The sequence below is a fragment of the Aythya marila genome, assembly GCF_965140915.1.
Source record: "Aythya marila genome assembly, chromosome: 3".
Lineage (NCBI taxonomy): Eukaryota > Metazoa > Chordata > Aves > Anseriformes > Anatidae > Aythya > Aythya marila.
Genome location: NC_139044.1, coordinates 7,995,938 through 8,011,348, shown reverse-complemented (window position 1 = coordinate 8,011,348; position 15,411 = coordinate 7,995,938). Strand labels below are relative to the sequence as shown.

The 15,411-nt window shown below is 51.1% G+C and overlaps 2 protein-coding genes across 5 annotated transcripts in view; one reads left to right on the top strand and one right to left on the bottom strand.

The window, feature by feature from the left end:
• LOC309876096 (uncharacterized protein) overlaps window positions 1–11,183 on the top strand; it is a 27,832-nt gene extending 16,649 nt beyond the window's left edge. For both annotated transcript variants that reach the window (XR_014317118.1, XM_082756008.1), the window contains exons 3-5: window positions 8,860–8,962; window positions 9,315–9,386; window positions 10,666–11,183. Coding sequence is in view for 1 of the 2 variants with exons in the window: in XM_082756008.1 (XP_082612134.1) it covers window positions 8,860–8,962; window positions 9,315–9,372 (161 nt within the window). In the remaining variant the exon portion in view is untranslated. The remainder of the gene's footprint in view (window positions 1–8,859; window positions 8,963–9,314; window positions 9,387–10,665) is intronic.
• Window positions 1,660–15,411, bottom strand: BCL2L11 (BCL2 like 11). 3 transcript variants are annotated; one of them, XM_082756005.1, is made up of 5 exons: window positions 15,406–15,411; window positions 14,662–15,109; window positions 10,114–10,226; window positions 9,197–9,339; window positions 1,660–6,344 (listed from the first exon to the last, which is right to left on the bottom strand). In XM_082756005.1, exons 2-5 carry the CDS (start codon window positions 15,092–15,094, stop codon window positions 6,191–6,193), a joined length of 843 nt encoding a protein of 280 aa, XP_082612131.1. In that variant the 5' UTR covers window positions 15,095–15,109; window positions 15,406–15,411; the 3' UTR covers window positions 1,660–6,190. The 3 variants fall into 3 exon arrangements, with proteins under 3 accessions (XP_082612131.1, XP_082612132.1, XP_082612133.1); XM_082756006.1 differs by having other exon boundaries at window positions 9,235–9,339; XM_082756007.1 differs by lacking the exon at window positions 9,197–9,339 and having other exon boundaries at window positions 1,662–6,344.

Genomic DNA, 15,411 nt, shown 5'->3' with positions numbered 1-15,411 from the left:
CAGAGGCGAGTCATTGGAAAAAAATATAGTGAGAGCATGGCAGGATGGCTCTGCCGCTCCCCTGGTGCTGGATGGCCCCAGAGCCTTCCAGCCTTGCTTTATAGGGGATGGAGCTTGGGGCCTGCTTTGTCCATGGCCCTGCAGCACCTCAGGGATGCTCAGAGCAGTGCTGTGCGCCCCATGGGCTGTCTTTGGAAATGGACACTTGACTTAATGGGTTCATTTTTTAAAAAGAATGAGATTAATCCCACGTAAAAAGTCCCACACAAATCCATATTGAAGCAGTCACTCTTTATTAAAACAGTCATTCTTTATTAAAACAGAGCACCTTGATTTAATAGTGCTGGGGTGCGGGCAGGAGGAGCCCTCCCTCCAGCCCATCACTGCGGGTGGCTTTCAGTGGCCATTCTCCATCTCACTGCCTCCCATCAAGTTTAGAAAGGCTCCTTCCAGGTACCACAGCTCACTGTGAGCCTCAAAGTGGAAACCATCAGATTTAAATGTCTCCAGTAAACAAGCCTAGGTACATTTCCAGTAGGTTCAGCTGACAGGGGCAGATGCACATGCAGCCATGAGCCATTTATGTGGCTTCTTCCATGATCGAATTGTGTGTTGTTGTTTTTTTTTTTCCTTTTCAAGGAATAAAGGAAGTTTGTCATCACCCAAACAGAGATAAAGTTGCCGGTGGTTTTAATTCGTTACTCAAGCAAACCTTTCAGGCCACAGGAAGAAAGGGCCTCTCTCGGGGCAGGACCTGGTGATGTGTCTTTGGTGGACCTGGGATCTGGCCAACTGGGACCTGGCCAACTGGGACCAGCCATGGCCAACCTGGACGTGGCCATGGCCAAGCCGGGCCGTGAGCACCCTGAGCTGGCTGTAGCCGCAGGAAGGCGCTGCCTGGCGTTCTTGCCACCGCGCCATGCTGCCGAGGTGTGTTTCTCTCCCCTGCTGTCTCGCCAAGATCACGGGGTTCGGGCAGGCACCTTGCAAAATGAGTCACAGCAAAAACAAAGGGAGAACAGGCAGTGGGACAACCTGCCTGCACAGGCCACTCTGGCACTGCTCCAGCTCCAGCTCAAGGACGAGCCCCTGTTGTTTGTCACAAAAGCTCTGTTTCATTTTTTCCCCCCAAAACATGAGGCAGGACGTCCATCCCGTGCACCGTGTTGCCCAGCGGGCTGCTACGTCGGGTGACCAGAGAGCACCGAGGGCTTCAAACCCTCCTGGATGGCTCAGGGCTCTCCCTGAATCCTCAGGATCCTAACATCCCAGTGCCACCGCACTTCTAATGGGACAGAAAACCCCTGTGCAGCATGGGGCTGGCAGCTGGCATGGCCTCGTCTGGGCAGTATGGCCTTTTTTTTGAGCTAAGGCCCCGAAATAGCACCTGAAACCTATAAACTTCCCTTTCGGGAACTTCTGTAATTTGAAACACGCACAAGAAAAAAAAATAATCCAGAATTTTTTTGTTAAGTTGTTTGTCAAGGGGGACTTTTATTTTTTTTAATACATTTCAGCAGGAGGTAGTGGCTCTCACAGGGAGCAGGTTTTTGGGCACTTTTCCCTCTGATTTCTTTCTTTTCCCTCTTTCTTCCTTCCTTTTGGCTGTCCTGTCCCCAGCTGATGCTTTGGAGGTGAAGGTGGGCGAGCATGGTCGGGATTTATCCACCAAAAAACTGAAAGTGGTGGCCAGCATCACAGTCTGCTCAGCAGAGGCTCCCCAGCAGTGGGCACCAAGCGTTTGGCATCGCTGTGAGAAAAGGGCAATGCTTAAAGTCAGCCTCCCAAGCACACAGGCTGGCGATCTTTTATTTATGGGAGTGCAGAAAAAGTGTAATGCACTTTAGGACTTTGGAGAGCCAAAAAAAGGAGAAAAATAACAGGGAGCAGCAACATCTTCTAAAGCAACTCCTCCTCGAGCAGCTAAAACCAGCTTTAAGACAACAAACCAAAGAGAGCAGGGGGTGAAGCACCACTGCTGCTGCCGAAACAAGCCCTGGTCTCACCTGGATCAATGCTGCGGCTGGGTTCCCGGCAAAGGGATGCATGCTGATGCCTAATTAGTGATTTGGGCACTGCACTGCCTGCCGGGGCACGGGGAACCACCTGGGTGGGCACCATGGCTGCGACACCAGCTGAGTGATGCAGAGCACTAGGTACAAATAGGGGCGCGCGCATGGAGCTGTGTGTGCATGGAAAGGGATGGGAGGCTCTTCGTTTCTGCCATTCCCTGCTGCACGTCGACCTTTCCTGCTTCATTTCGCAAGCTTCACCATCACCCCGTATCTGCTCCTTTTGTGCTGAGAGCCCCATGTGAGCGATCACAGCAAAATAATTGCTCCAACCGCGCCTGATGCTATCAGTTATCTGCCATCTATTATCTGCGGTGAAATAAAGGCAAAAAGAGCAAGCGCGTGGGTACGCGATGCAGGACCCAACCCCTCGCCCTCTTTCGCCATTGCTGATCCTGAGGCGGATCCGGCCCTAAAATATTGGGGAGGGCTCTGAACTGGGGGCAGGAGGGGGCTGAGGAAGTCATTTTCACTCACAGGTTTTGATTCAAATTTAAAACAAAAACACAAAATTTAAAGTAATAGCTAAAAAAAAATCTGAAACTCAGATGACTCAATTGGGAATCCTAAACAGTGTCTCAAGAAAGAGCTTTCCTTGCAAAACCCTATTAAATTAATTAACAAACTAAATCAATCACAGGCTAGCTCTCCTCATTTGCAGGCATTTAAAATCACCAAGAATTTCCTCGCAAATGGTTTTTGAAGAAAATAGCTTAATTTAACAGATGCAGTACAGCACCAGGAAGTTGAAAGCATCTCAGACCAGAACAAAGTCTCCCCACAAGCCTGGAGCAGCCTGCCGCCACACCTTAGGGGGAATTGGTGATAAAATGGCAATTACCTGTGTCATCATCACCCTCCCCCCCAACTGATACGAAAATCCCCAAAGAAAGCAGCACTCATGACAAATAGTTGAAAGTTTTATTCATATAAAACTCATATTATAGAACATAAAAGATTGCATCTTAAAAAAAAAAAAAAAAAAAAAAAAAAAAAAAAAGATCTGCAATTATTTACAGCAGTATTGCACAAGTAAAGTGGCAATTACCCTGTCCAAAATTCATCAGTGCAAAACACAAGTAAGCCAGGGAAATTGCAATAAAAATGCTACATATGCTGGGTCCTATGAAATGAGTTAGTAATTAATCAGGACATCAGCGTGCACTCCCATTGTACCTGATGCTAAATCTGGTCCAAGGATCATGGCTGAAACACAGGAAAACGTGGTTTTAAAAGGGACTGAGAAAACTCATGGAGGTGGAGAAGCCAAATTGTCACTGAATGTCACTAATGCTGACATCTTATATGTGCCTAAATCACTAGGGAAAGTGGCACTTAGGCACTTAAAACCAACAAATCTTTTGTCCTACACAGTGGTGGCTGCACTGAGTCCAGCAGGCAGTGCTGGGAGGTTGATCAGTTGCATGGTCCATACACACCAGAGACCTGGGGCCAGGGAGGGGCAAGACACAACCTGTGGAGGAACTTAAATAAGCAGAAAATAAATATGCAACCTTTCTGCAAGTTACAGCATTATGGAACAGTAGAGTGCATTAATTACACAGGGGGAAAAAAAAAAAAAAAAAAATCTACAGTATTTACCAAGTTCAACTCTAAAAAAAAGTTTAGAAAAAAACAGGATTTTTTTTTTTGCTTACTTATAAGCTGTACAAAACTTACACAAGAAAGGAAAGGGACTACATTGCACACAGATATTTGGCTCAGATGATGAAAATAATACGGTGCCCTACTCTAATAAATATTCAGGTATTTACAGTTACCAGAAGAGGAGAAGCATAACACATGGTGCGAGACCATCCAGCAAATCTGGTTTCTCCACAACCACAGAAAACTTCATTGAATCGTTTTGGCAGAACAGAGCACAGGCTACAGAGGCTTAAAATGACCCCCCCCCACAAAAAAAAAAAAAATCCATCATCAAACACAGCTAAAATGAGTTTAATCACTATTTAAAAACACCTTTTTCAGAAATTTTACTTTATTTAAAAAAACAACCCCCACAAGCTTACAGGGGGGTGAAGCCTGTTTTTTTCAGGGGGCTGCTTTTTCCTCTGTCAACCTTCTTTCCTCTATCTACCTTCTGGCCAGGAAGGCTTGCAGGGAAGAAGCCCAAGCCAGCCGGTGCCAACACCTCGGGTTCTCCCCCATGGACTCATGGAGTTTTTCCATGGCACGGGGCCGGGAGGATGGGGTAAAGTGCTGGGCGCCAGCCGCAATTCTTTGGTGTGCTCCACGGGACATGCTCAGGGCAGCGCAGCCTCCAGCCCAGCCAGGGTTGGTGGGCATGGCAGTTGCTCACTCTCCACAAGTGCAGAGGTTCCCCCTCTAAAATACTCTTCTCAAGTCATCCCTGCAGCCAAGGGGATCCCACACAAGATGCTTGTCTTGCAGGACCAGAAAAAAAAAAAAAAAAAAACTAAAATTGCTCCATAATCCTTCCAACGAGTGCAATCAGGGGCACGCAGCCACCAATGGGTCATTGCCTACCAGCCAGTGCATAGAGGTCAGATTGTACAGCTCTTCCAGCATGGCAACACTGATCTTCACACAATGGCACTCAGAACAGCTTCTCCTGACACATATATTGCAACATAGTAGGAAAAAAATGCTATTGTGGGACTGGGTTTGATTTTTCTTCTACAGTGCTGGAGAAACCAGAACTAACTGCAGCATTTGGAAGGTGATTTTAGGACCATCTACACCAGCCAGAGGGAAGAGGACAGCTTTGAAGGCAAGAGAAGTATGTTTGTGCATAGATACGCGAGCAGTCGGAGCAACTGCATGCCCCAAAAGCGCCTGCTGTGCAGAAGCATCCCGCGTGAGATGAACCAGAGATGGTGGTGGGGCCTCCATGGGCAGGGTCACAGATCCTGCTGCTGCTGGTGGCCTCCTGGGCCTCTCATAGAGCTTCCTGAGCCACACGGGATGGTCTACAGCTGGGAGAGGAGACAGGGCATTGTCCTGAGGCAACAAACACCCGCTGAGGTCTTCCCAGGTGGAAGGAAGAGACGTGGCACGTGGAGAAGACCTTCCCGAGGCAGTCAGTGGGGAGCAGACCCAACGCTCCATGTCAAGCAAGTCAATGATAGGTCGGTGACACCTTAACAGCAGGCACGTGCAAGTCCATGTCCTGCAGCACTGCCATGGCCCTTCTTCCAGCTGGATCCCCTCACAGGAGCCTTCGGGGTCTTCATCTCCATGCCCGTACCTGGCTGGCTTCTCCCATCGTCCTGGTCCTGTCTGAACAGAAGATCCCAGAAAACATCCAACGTGCCACAAACCCTCCTGGGTTTAACAGCAACACACTAACCATGCCTTAAAGCAGTTCCTGGAGTCAAACAGCAGGACCTGTCTCTGGGTGCAAAACTGCAGTGTTTTGGGAACTGTTTTAACCTGCCTCCAAGAATGGTTTATTGCTGAATTACTCAGTCACCGTTATATATTATAATATACAATACAGAAGCATTTTCACACGTCTTATAGAAAGAATTTCTAAAAAAAGGCAACCTGGTGGATTGTTTTTTGTTTGTTTGTTTGGTTGGTTGTGATATTTTGGACCCTGGGAATCTGACAGCTAAGTCTTGAAATTCAGAATTAAAAAAAAATTATATATAAAAACAATCAGTCAGCAGGAAATAGGCTATTTGCATGATGCAAATGGATTTAGATTTGGGGTAGCATTAGGTATTTACAGGTAAGAGAAGTGCTGATTGAAATCCCTCTGCCCTTCTTCCCTCCTCATCCTCTTTGGCAGCCAGGAGGAGGCGGCAGCGCAGTGGCTGCAGCACAAACTAAGGCAGCTCTGCAAATCAGCTGGCTCCGCTGTTTTTTTGGGAATATCCAAGAAGAGCTGGTAAGTTCCTGGAAGCGATGATGGAACAGGAGTCAACCATCATTGAGTATTTTCCAAGTCCTTTTTAAAAAAGAAAGATTTTTTTAAAAAAATTGAGAGAAACACAGTAAACACCACTCTCAGATAAAATCCAGCTTCAGGGAGTCCTGGCAGGTCCGTGTGGGAAATTCACCCTCATCCAGCCATCGTGCGTCCCAGTGGGGAGGGCGGCTTCGAAGTGCCAGGCTCTGGCACCAGCTCTTCTTCATCTTTTTTTTTTTTTTTTTTGGAAGAAGTCATCAAGTCCCAGTGCCCCGTGCCGCATGGCGTCACTGCATCCTCCAGATGAGGCGGATGATATAATGCAGGAGGCGCAGAATAATGATCTGGGGGTTTCCCACGTGGTTATCCAAGAAACCCTAGAAGGAAAACAGGGTAAAAAAGTGACTTTAATTCCCAACTGCACAGCCCCCACGAGACAAACACCTCCTGCAACACTGCCTGGACGTGGGAAAGGAGGAGGTAGACATGGCACCTTCCTTGCCAGTCTTCTCCCCACAGCGCTGCTGCGACTACAGGAGGTCTGCATTTACCAACTGAGCTTGTTTCAAGAAATTTAATACAGACGAGACTCCAAAATTTGTTAGAAGCGGTGGTCGAAACCAAGATGATTTTAATTTTGCATTTTGACCGTGCTGAACCCTAGCGAATATTTTTTGAAGCAAACAAAATAGTGGCATGAGAAACTGCATGGGAGCCTGCCCTGACAGGCAAACACAGAGGGAAAGGACGAAAAGACAGACCCAGTTCAATGCCATCAAGTGCTTTACTGCTAGAGAAGCCACTGCTGACACCCCATCTGTGCACCAAACCAAGGTGAAGCTAAAACTGCTGCAAAAAGACTATGCCCCCATGCCCACCCTCTGGGACTGCTCCTGCCCACATTGAACTTAAATTGAACCAGTTCTGTGAAAGTCAACTCAAAATTTCTTCTGAGCAGGGACAATAAAACACAAACAGGGCAAATACCCCCTGATGCTTTTGAGCAGGGCTGAGCAGGCACTTCTCAGCTCCTGCAAACGAAACCTGGAAGCAGAGATTTCACAAGCTCAATATCAAGCACTTTAAATAAACCCAGCTACCTTCCATGTTTTCTTTCAATAAAAAGCTTTATAATACTCAGAGGGCCGAAGCTGCCTGTTCCCATGCACATTTGCCTCACAGGCTCAATGGGGACATGGCACTGTCCCCCCTCACGTGGGAAGCATGTAACGCTGCCGGGGGGCTGAAACGTGGCAAACAAGCAGTAAGCCCTGCTACAAGAGGCAGGGAGGTAATAATAAGAAATTAAAAAAAAAAAAAAAAAAAAAAAGGAAAAAGTAAGGACCCCCAGCAGGAAGAGCAGCACCAGCAGGTCCCTGCTGATGGTGGCAGCTTTCTGCAGGTTCAGCTCTGAGGGCTCCAGGCGCTGCTCATGGGACACCATGAGCCAGCCATGGCAGCAGAGCGCTTCTCCTTGAAGCAAGTTTTTCTTCATTATTTCACAGCAGCAATCAGCACAGAGCATTGGATTTTTGAGCTTTTCGCCTTTTTCAAGCATTGAAACAGAAGCCTCAGTGTCACCACCTCTCCTTCTCTGTGCTGTCAGAAAGCGGTGCAGTTCGGGCTATATTTAGTGCAGCAAAACCATGTCCGTACATGCCCTGAAGAGAGAAATCACGCTGTTTACACCGATATGCAAACTTTTCTCTCTGGCACGGGGCCGTGACGCACGCCGAGCACACTCGTCACCTGCAGAGGATGCTTCAGCACCCTCGAGCTGGGAGGAGAGAGGGCAAATGGCACAGCTTTTGGCATGCCACATATCCTCCGTGTAACAAAAGCCTCGGTGTGGAGCTGAGCTGTGTGGCAGTAGAGCACTGTGGCCGCTGCTGTTTGCTCAATCTGCCAGCAAGGACAAGGAGGGGGTTGATGCTGAACTGCCAGATTCCCACTTGTTTTGCCCTGGGGAGACTTTAAGGGAAGGCACAAAACAAAAGAGGGTTGCTTTTAGGGACCCCTGCACTCCTCCCGGGTGCAGGCCAGGGCAGAGCAGCAGTGCAGACCCGTCCAACAGCCCCGACCTGTCTGGCGAGAGCTGTTTTGGCACCACTCTTAGTTCCCCATTTCTACCCTCGCCGCGGCTCTGCGCTCAAAGGGCAAACCCGAACAAGTTGGGCTGCGCCCACCGCGAGGCAGGAACGAGGACGAGGACAGGGACATGGGCTACAATCCTCCTGTTCCTCCCTTCCCAGGTGCTGTGCCACTGATCCTGTCCCTCATGTGCAAGTTTATTCCTCAACAGCACGCTGTTTGCAGCGGGAAAAGACAGTGTTTCAGGGAGCAATAGCCAGGCACAGTGGGAACAATAAATCCACAGCAATTACTTAAATGCTCTGCAAGCCGCTTGTTTCTGGATGCAATAGACAACAGGAATTCATCAGATTGTAATTAAGCCCGCGGGAGGCGATGCTACTTTGTCCTTGCCACCAGAGAACAGGGGAATGCTGCATTCCCCTGTGGACCTGCACAGCCCTCATCCACATGCATGGCAGCAAGGGAAAATGAGAGCAAATCCACAGGGGAAGCCGCTGACTCCAAAGCAGGGGGTAAAAAAAAGCATAAATTCAAAAGAATTAGCATGACAGGTGACTCGATGCAGGGGAGCACTGGGATGGGTAACCACAAGCAACCAGGACGCCGCAGTAGCTGTTGCAGAGCACCTGAGCTACAGACACTAAGGAACTACTCAGTGCTCTCAACCCAGCCAGGCAACAATAGGCACAGCCTGTATCACATCCTTCTGATGTTATTGCAGGCATTCGGTGTTTTTAGGGTCATGCATGACAAGCCATACTTATGTCATCTAACAAGCCATAAGTGGCCCTGTTTCAGTTCTTTCCCCAGATGAGCGGGTTGGATGCTCTGCTGGGAACCACTGCAGGAGCGCAGCTGAAGGAAACCCTCCGCCACGCAGCGGGTCACAGAACACGCTCAGGTGAGTACAAACCACGCAGGATGCATTTCTCACATCACCCACAGAGTCACATCAAGCATGGGCTTGCAACAGAGCAGCCTAGCATGGCAGAAAAGTGGGAGCATTCAGAAAGAAAGTGATGTACAAGTTGCAAGCAAGGCAGTGCTGAAAGGCTGTGGAGTAGGTGCCGGACTGCAGCAGCTTGGTGCCCATTTTGGGGGAGAGTTTCTGCCTGAAGGCAGCTGTTGTACAGACCCTGGACGTGGTGAGGAAATGCTGCGGGGGTGACTCACGAGCTGGGGAGGATGGATAAAGATCCGGGTAGTCAGCATGTCGTCACCAACGCCTCTACTTCTGACTCTTCTTCCCACAGACGAGGAAAAGGAAGAGTAGATGGACTGGAAATCACATGTACGAACACGCAGCCATGAGAGATGTACAACAGGCAAGTTACTGGCTAATGCTCTTCTGAAAACTACTGTTACTTCATCTCTCTTGGTGCTGGCTTGTTTCTTATTTGTATTAGTGCCACCCATTTTTGTTGCAACACTAAAGGTGAGACTTCACAATCTTATAAACACATGCATTTTGAAGGAGCTCCTGTTGTCAATTGCTTATAAGCTATCAGACAGGTTCATCCCTGTCTGCGACCAGGACACACATGATCCTCTGCAGCAGCAATGTGGGCACTGGACAAGCTGGGAATCTGTGCTGGCTCCCAGCACGTTTCCCTTAAAACACCAGCGCTGGAACCCAACAGTGCCAGCCTCCCAGCACGGCTCCTTTTGATGCTGTCCCAAAACCATACCTGAACTTTACTTGCTTCAACTTTTAGATGTCTTTTTCCCTCGTCACCATCAGGTTTGGTCCTAACCCAGCAGCAGACCATGCTTTACTGGCTCTTGGTACTGGGAACAAAGCTGCAATAACTGAAAGTCTCCGGTCCCAACTCGCTGGTGACTCTGAGTGCATTTAATGACACTGCAACAGCGGACAACTCCGCAGCGCAGGCAGCACGCCCCTGCACCCGGGTGAATGCAACCACCCGCGCATCCTTTTCTACATTTGAGTGAACAAAACACTTGCCGCAGAGCTAGTTTCCAGATATGATTAAGCTTTTCCCTTTTAGACACTAAGTGTAAAGAAATGGAAAGTAAAAATAAGAAAATTACCCTTCTTGGACAATAGGAGGCATTGAATTCATCTCCAATGCGCCGCAGCTCCTGTGCAATCCATATTTCTGGCTGTATTTCTTCTGCTAGCGAGTGAGACCGCCACCTGGAAGCTGCACAGAACAAAAACAAGCATTTGAAACAGATGAACACGAGGGAAAAAAAAAAAAAAACAAAAAACACAACAACAAATACTCTATTAAACCCAGAAAGAGTGCAACTGTGAATTGATGTGTACGATGTGTATTGTAGACAGGTTTTAATTCAATATTGGTTGTCCATTATTATTAGGCTTTTATTTATTAATTTATTATAGGCTTCCTATTGGAGCGCTTCCTGTGGCGCATCCAAGCACTGGTTCCTTCTTAAACAAGGAGGAAAAGCTGAGGAAAACAGAGCTGCTGCTCTTCAATTTCTTTCCCTAGCAAAACCTTATGCCCCCCTTTCTAAACCTAATGATTTCTTGCAGACAGAGCAGCAACTTCTTCTGAAACCCTAAAAAACCTCTGTCTTGATAGTTTAATCTAATTCTCACATTTCTTCTCCAAACAGTTCTGAGGCATCCAGCAAGAAAAGGAAAACAATTATTTTTGCCATGCTAAGAAGAAAGCCACAACTGGAGAAACTGCACTTTGAGCAAACTTGTGGATTTTTCAGCTCCCCAACAGGACTGGAAGGCTCTTCACTTCAATTTTTACGTTCCAGCTCTTCAGCAGAAAATAAACCAGGCGCAAGAAAATGGCACTGGCTAATAAAAGAAAAAAAGAGCTAATACATCAATTACACAACTATACAGAACCAACCCCTTTAGTCTCCATTTTAAGAAGTTTCTGAACATGTGATAAAACAACGCATAATGCCCCAAATATTTGAGGGGGAAAGAAACAGCCTTTGACCCAGGCGAGCCCTGGTGCAGCACCTGTGCCACCTCTGCCCCCTCCTGCCACGAGAAGCTCAGATTTGAGCAAGAAATGCAGCCTTAAGAGGAAAAAAAAACAAAACAAAACAAAACAAAAAAAACAACAAAATAAAACTACCAAAAAAAACAGCACACAAAACAAAACAGAGCATTTCACAAACTTGGCACGAAAGCTTAAAAGGACTCGCGAGGGAATACAAATAGCTTCCAATCTCAAAATATTCAAAGGATTAGTAGGGCAGTTTAAAAAAAATAAAAAAAATAAATAAAAAATTAAATAAGAAGTCTGGCTCCGACCTGACTGGAAAATTTATTTCTGAGCCAAGCTGACACTGCTTGGCTTGGGGAGCTGTTTTGTTTTCACACTGTAGTAGCGCAGGAGCGGTGCCCGCTGCCTTCCCGGGGACGGCCCCATGCTATTTATTTCCCAAGCTGCTGAATGAAAGGTGGCAAAGCCTTGGCGCTCCGGGAAGGCACGCGCGGGATCCAGGCCTGTCTGAAACACCGCTGGCATGAAGCGGTCCCGGCGTGGCTCTCCCGCTCGCTCCATCGGTCCTGCCCCGGCATCACACCGCCGCAAGGGCACGGTGGCTGAGAGTGAAATCGGGCTGAGGTTTTCAGAAAGGACTTTCTGCGGCACTGCCGGATCGCAATATCAAAAGCGTCCAGTCATAATCGGTTGCAGAAACAGTCAGAGGAACTTTCAGAGCGTGCTTGGGGTGGCCACAGTCATACTGGGAGCTGACGCCGCCTGACGCGAGGGGAGGTGGCCCCGGGCCTCAGCCCATCCACGCGTGGTGGCTCCTCCAGAGCTTCGCCTCATGGAGGCCAAGGGACCAAACGACTGCCCAACAGCTCCATGGGCCCTAATTGCCCTATTAAAGCAGATGCCATCAAGGGAGAGTGGCAATGTCTCCCACACCCCCCAACTCGGTAAACATACAAAAGCTTCTGAAGGCCAGGAGGTCTGTGAGAAGCTTCCCTGGCCAATGCTGCCAGCCAGGTGGGACAGGGCAGCCTGGCGGGGCAATGTTGCTGTGTCCATGTTTAAAACCCAAACCGCGTCCACCTTTGGGGTTGCATAATTCAAATCCCCTTCAGGAAAAGCCCGTAAAACACAGGAAAACAACCTTGGATGAAACACCAGGTCAGGCACGCAGAGCTCCACCGCACCACTAAGGCATCAGAGTGTGAGCAACACCCAGCCCACAACCGCGCCAGCACAAACACACACACACACCTCCAGCTTCTCGGTTTAAGGTTTCCCCGTTAAATTCACCTCTCCTGCTGATGGAGGATTTCCCCCTGTCACGCTAGACTGACATGAAAGCACCCCTTTCCCTTTCCACCTCTCACTCGAGGCCTCACTTCAGGGTTCAGCGAGGGCTCTACTCACAGCAGCCGGGGGTTTGCTCTTCTCACACGCTGCTGGAGAACACAAAACAGGTTCATCCACAAGCAGTGAGAAGTTCACACTTCTCTCCCTTCCCTTGGAGGGTAGGAAAGCACATCAAGATCCCAACAGCACAGGGAAGTCTCATTTACAGAGCACCTGCTCCAAACACATCCAGTAAACCACGTACAAAACCCACGCGCGCACCTCCTGCTCCTTTAGACAGAGCTGCCCTTTGGGAGAGCAGCAAGCAAAGCAATCCACTCCCATTGAGAGCCAAAGACTCGAAATATCAGCCTAAGATTCCTACAGCACCACCAAACAGCTGGGTTCTGGTCTCGGGTGACGTTATTTTGAGCACTCCCATGGGCAGGCCATCCCCACGCATGCCACTGCCCTTCTTTGCCACACTTTTTGAAGAAAAGCAGGCTTCTTCTCCTTCTGTTTCCTCCTCCGTATCTCCCCCACTGCCCTGCCATGCAGTCTCCAGCATCATCTCTTTTGCTCACCACCACAGCTCCTCCTCCTCTTCTCCTCGAGAGCACCCTTCCCAGAACACCACACCAGCATTGCAAATCAGGGTGCTCCCCGCCTCCCACCCAAGAACATCTCCACCTCACACCCACCCTGTTTCTCACACACGGTTTTGACCATTTCACACGCAAGAACACGACACCAACGCAAAATCTCCTGAATCTTGAAAGCAGCCACAGCAAACCAAGAGAGTCTTGGGCAGAGCTGCAAACGCAGCCCTTGCAATAGCTTGTCACGCAAAAGTCCCCTCTCCTGCTGCTGCAAACACAAACCCATCACTCCACACTGAAACTTCCACCCTGCCTCCTCCCTCCTGACTCCTAAAGGAGCCGCAAAAACAACAGCAGGCTGCTTTGGGGGCAGCGGGCACCCATCGCCCACACATGCCCTCACTGCTCAGTCGGCATCTCCACTAAGACATGCATACAGAAACTCAGCACGAAGTCCCTCTGCTTGCTTCCCTCCAGGGGGATAGAGGGATTTCCTCGCACCACGTGGGAATCTGACGGCACGCACCCGGCAGAGGCAGAAGCGCGCAGATCAAGCGCTGGCAATAACCACCCCGTGTCCTCGCCCACCACGCAGAGCCCGTCCCCACCCCCTGGTCACAGCTGGGGGCCTGCAGCCCCTCACCGGGAATAAAACAGCCCCGTGCCTCCAGCTTCACAGGGTCTGAAAGTAGCCAAGGGTCCCTTGTACGCAGCTCAAGTATTTTCCACTGCCGTAAGGCTGTTTAGGATGATGCCCCTAGCAACAATAACAGAACAAAGGCTGGAGTAAAATCTGTGTCTCGACAACTTTCGCTGAGCTCTCTGTATGGATGTGAAAAAGCCAGAGCTCAGAAAAATCAGGGCAAACTTCAACCTCTTCCTGAAGTACCAGAAAAAAAAGCTATTTGCTGCTTCAAAACCACCCGTGCCTCCGTGCTGCACAACTCCAGCATCCTTGTCTGGCGGTGCCACGTGTGTTTGCTACACAAGGTTGTGAAACTTGCATTAAGCTGTAATTACAGCAATAATGTCAGAAAATCTTTCCTAAGGGCATGTTACAGTAAGCACTCTGCAGCTGTAACCACAGCCATTAACCATGAAAAAAAAAAAAAAAAAACAGATGTTTTGATCGCGTAAAGCTTGGAGCCGGCGTTTGTTATTCCCCAGGAAGCGCTACCTGCCCCGCTCCGTGGGAACGCGCCCACCTCCCTCGGGTCTCGCCGGGCGGAAGCCCAAAGGTTTCCTCCGCTGCCGGCGGGGAATTAATCACGGGGAGGAAAGGCAGCGCGCCGCGGGAGCCGGGCTGCGGCTCTGCCGCTAGAGGCTTCCACTGCCGCTTACCTGGCGAGCCGCGGGTAAACAGCCGCCCGCCACCGCGCCGCTGCCAAGCGCCCACTGCGGTTTCACCGAAACGAGCGGGAGCATCGCGCCCATGGCACCTCCGACCCACTGCCGGGTGCCGAGGGAGTTGGAAGAGGAAGCAGAAAAAGCGCCCGCAAAGCCAACGCAGGGAAGCGAGCGAGCAGCAGCACGCCTCGCTCGGGGCGGCGCAAAGCCCCGCGCGCCCTCACTCCTCGCGGGAAGCGCCGCGGGGCCGGAGCGCGGCCGAGCCCCAGCCAACGCGTGCCCGGAGCGCTGGCCTCGCGCTGCCGACACCTCGAGGGCTGGCAGCGTGCGGCGGGCGGTGCGCGCACCCCGGCTGGCTCACTCACCCATGGCGCTCAGGTAGTGGCTGACGGCCTGGCAGGGCGGGCTGGGGGTCTGCGTGGCCTTGTCGCAGCTCATGGGCGCGGGGCTGCGCTCGGCCTCGAAGGAGAAGTAGCCGCTGGAGGAGCGCGACAGCAGCGGCGACCTCCGCACGAAGATGAAGAGCGGCGAGCGGGTGGCGAACGGGCCGGGGCTGGCGGGCGGCGGCTGCGCCCGCGGCGGGCTGCCGGGAGAGACGGGCCGGGCGGCGGCCGACGACGACGGCGAGGAGGAGGAGGAGGAGGAGGACGAGGAGAAGGAGGCGGCCGCGGGGAGGCCGGGCAGGGCGGCGGGGGCTCCGGGCCTCAGCTGCGCCGCCGGGCCCGGCCCCTCGGCCGGGGGCAGCCGCCCAGCCTGGCGGCCGCGCTGCGCCTTCGCCTCGGGGGGCTGCTTGGCCATCGGGCTGCGCGGCGCCTGCGGGCGGAGCGCGGTGAGCGGCGGGCGGCCGGGGCTACCCCCGCCCCTTCCTCCTCCTCCTCCTGCTGCTGCTGCCGCCCTCCTCCCCGCCTCCTCCTCCTCCTCCTCCCCGCCTCCCCGCCCGGCCCCATTGTTCTGCCCGCAGTACCCGCGCAGCCCCCCCGCCCTCCCCAGCCTGTCCTCCCCCTCCCTCTCCTTCTTCTCCTTCTCCTCCTTCCTCCCTCCCCTCCTCCTCCTCCTCCTCCTCCTCCTCCCCGTTTCTCCTTCCCCCGTCCCGTCCCGTCCCCGCTCACGGTGCT

Excerpts from the sequence above, each read along its gene's own strand:
- BCL2L11 (XM_082756005.1), bottom strand. The coding sequence starts at position 15,094 with ATGGCCAAGCAGCCCCCCGAGGCGAAGGCGCAGCGCGGCCGCCAGGCT. Across the intron at positions 10,227-14,661 it reads CCACTACCTGAGCGCCATGG|CTTCCAGGTGGCGGTCTCAC; the intron begins GTGAGTGAGCCA and ends TGTTCTGTGCAG. Across the intron at positions 6,345-9,196 it reads ATTTCCTCACCACGTCCAGG|GGTTTCTTGGATAACCACGT; the intron begins GTCTGTACAACA and ends TTTTCCTTCTAG.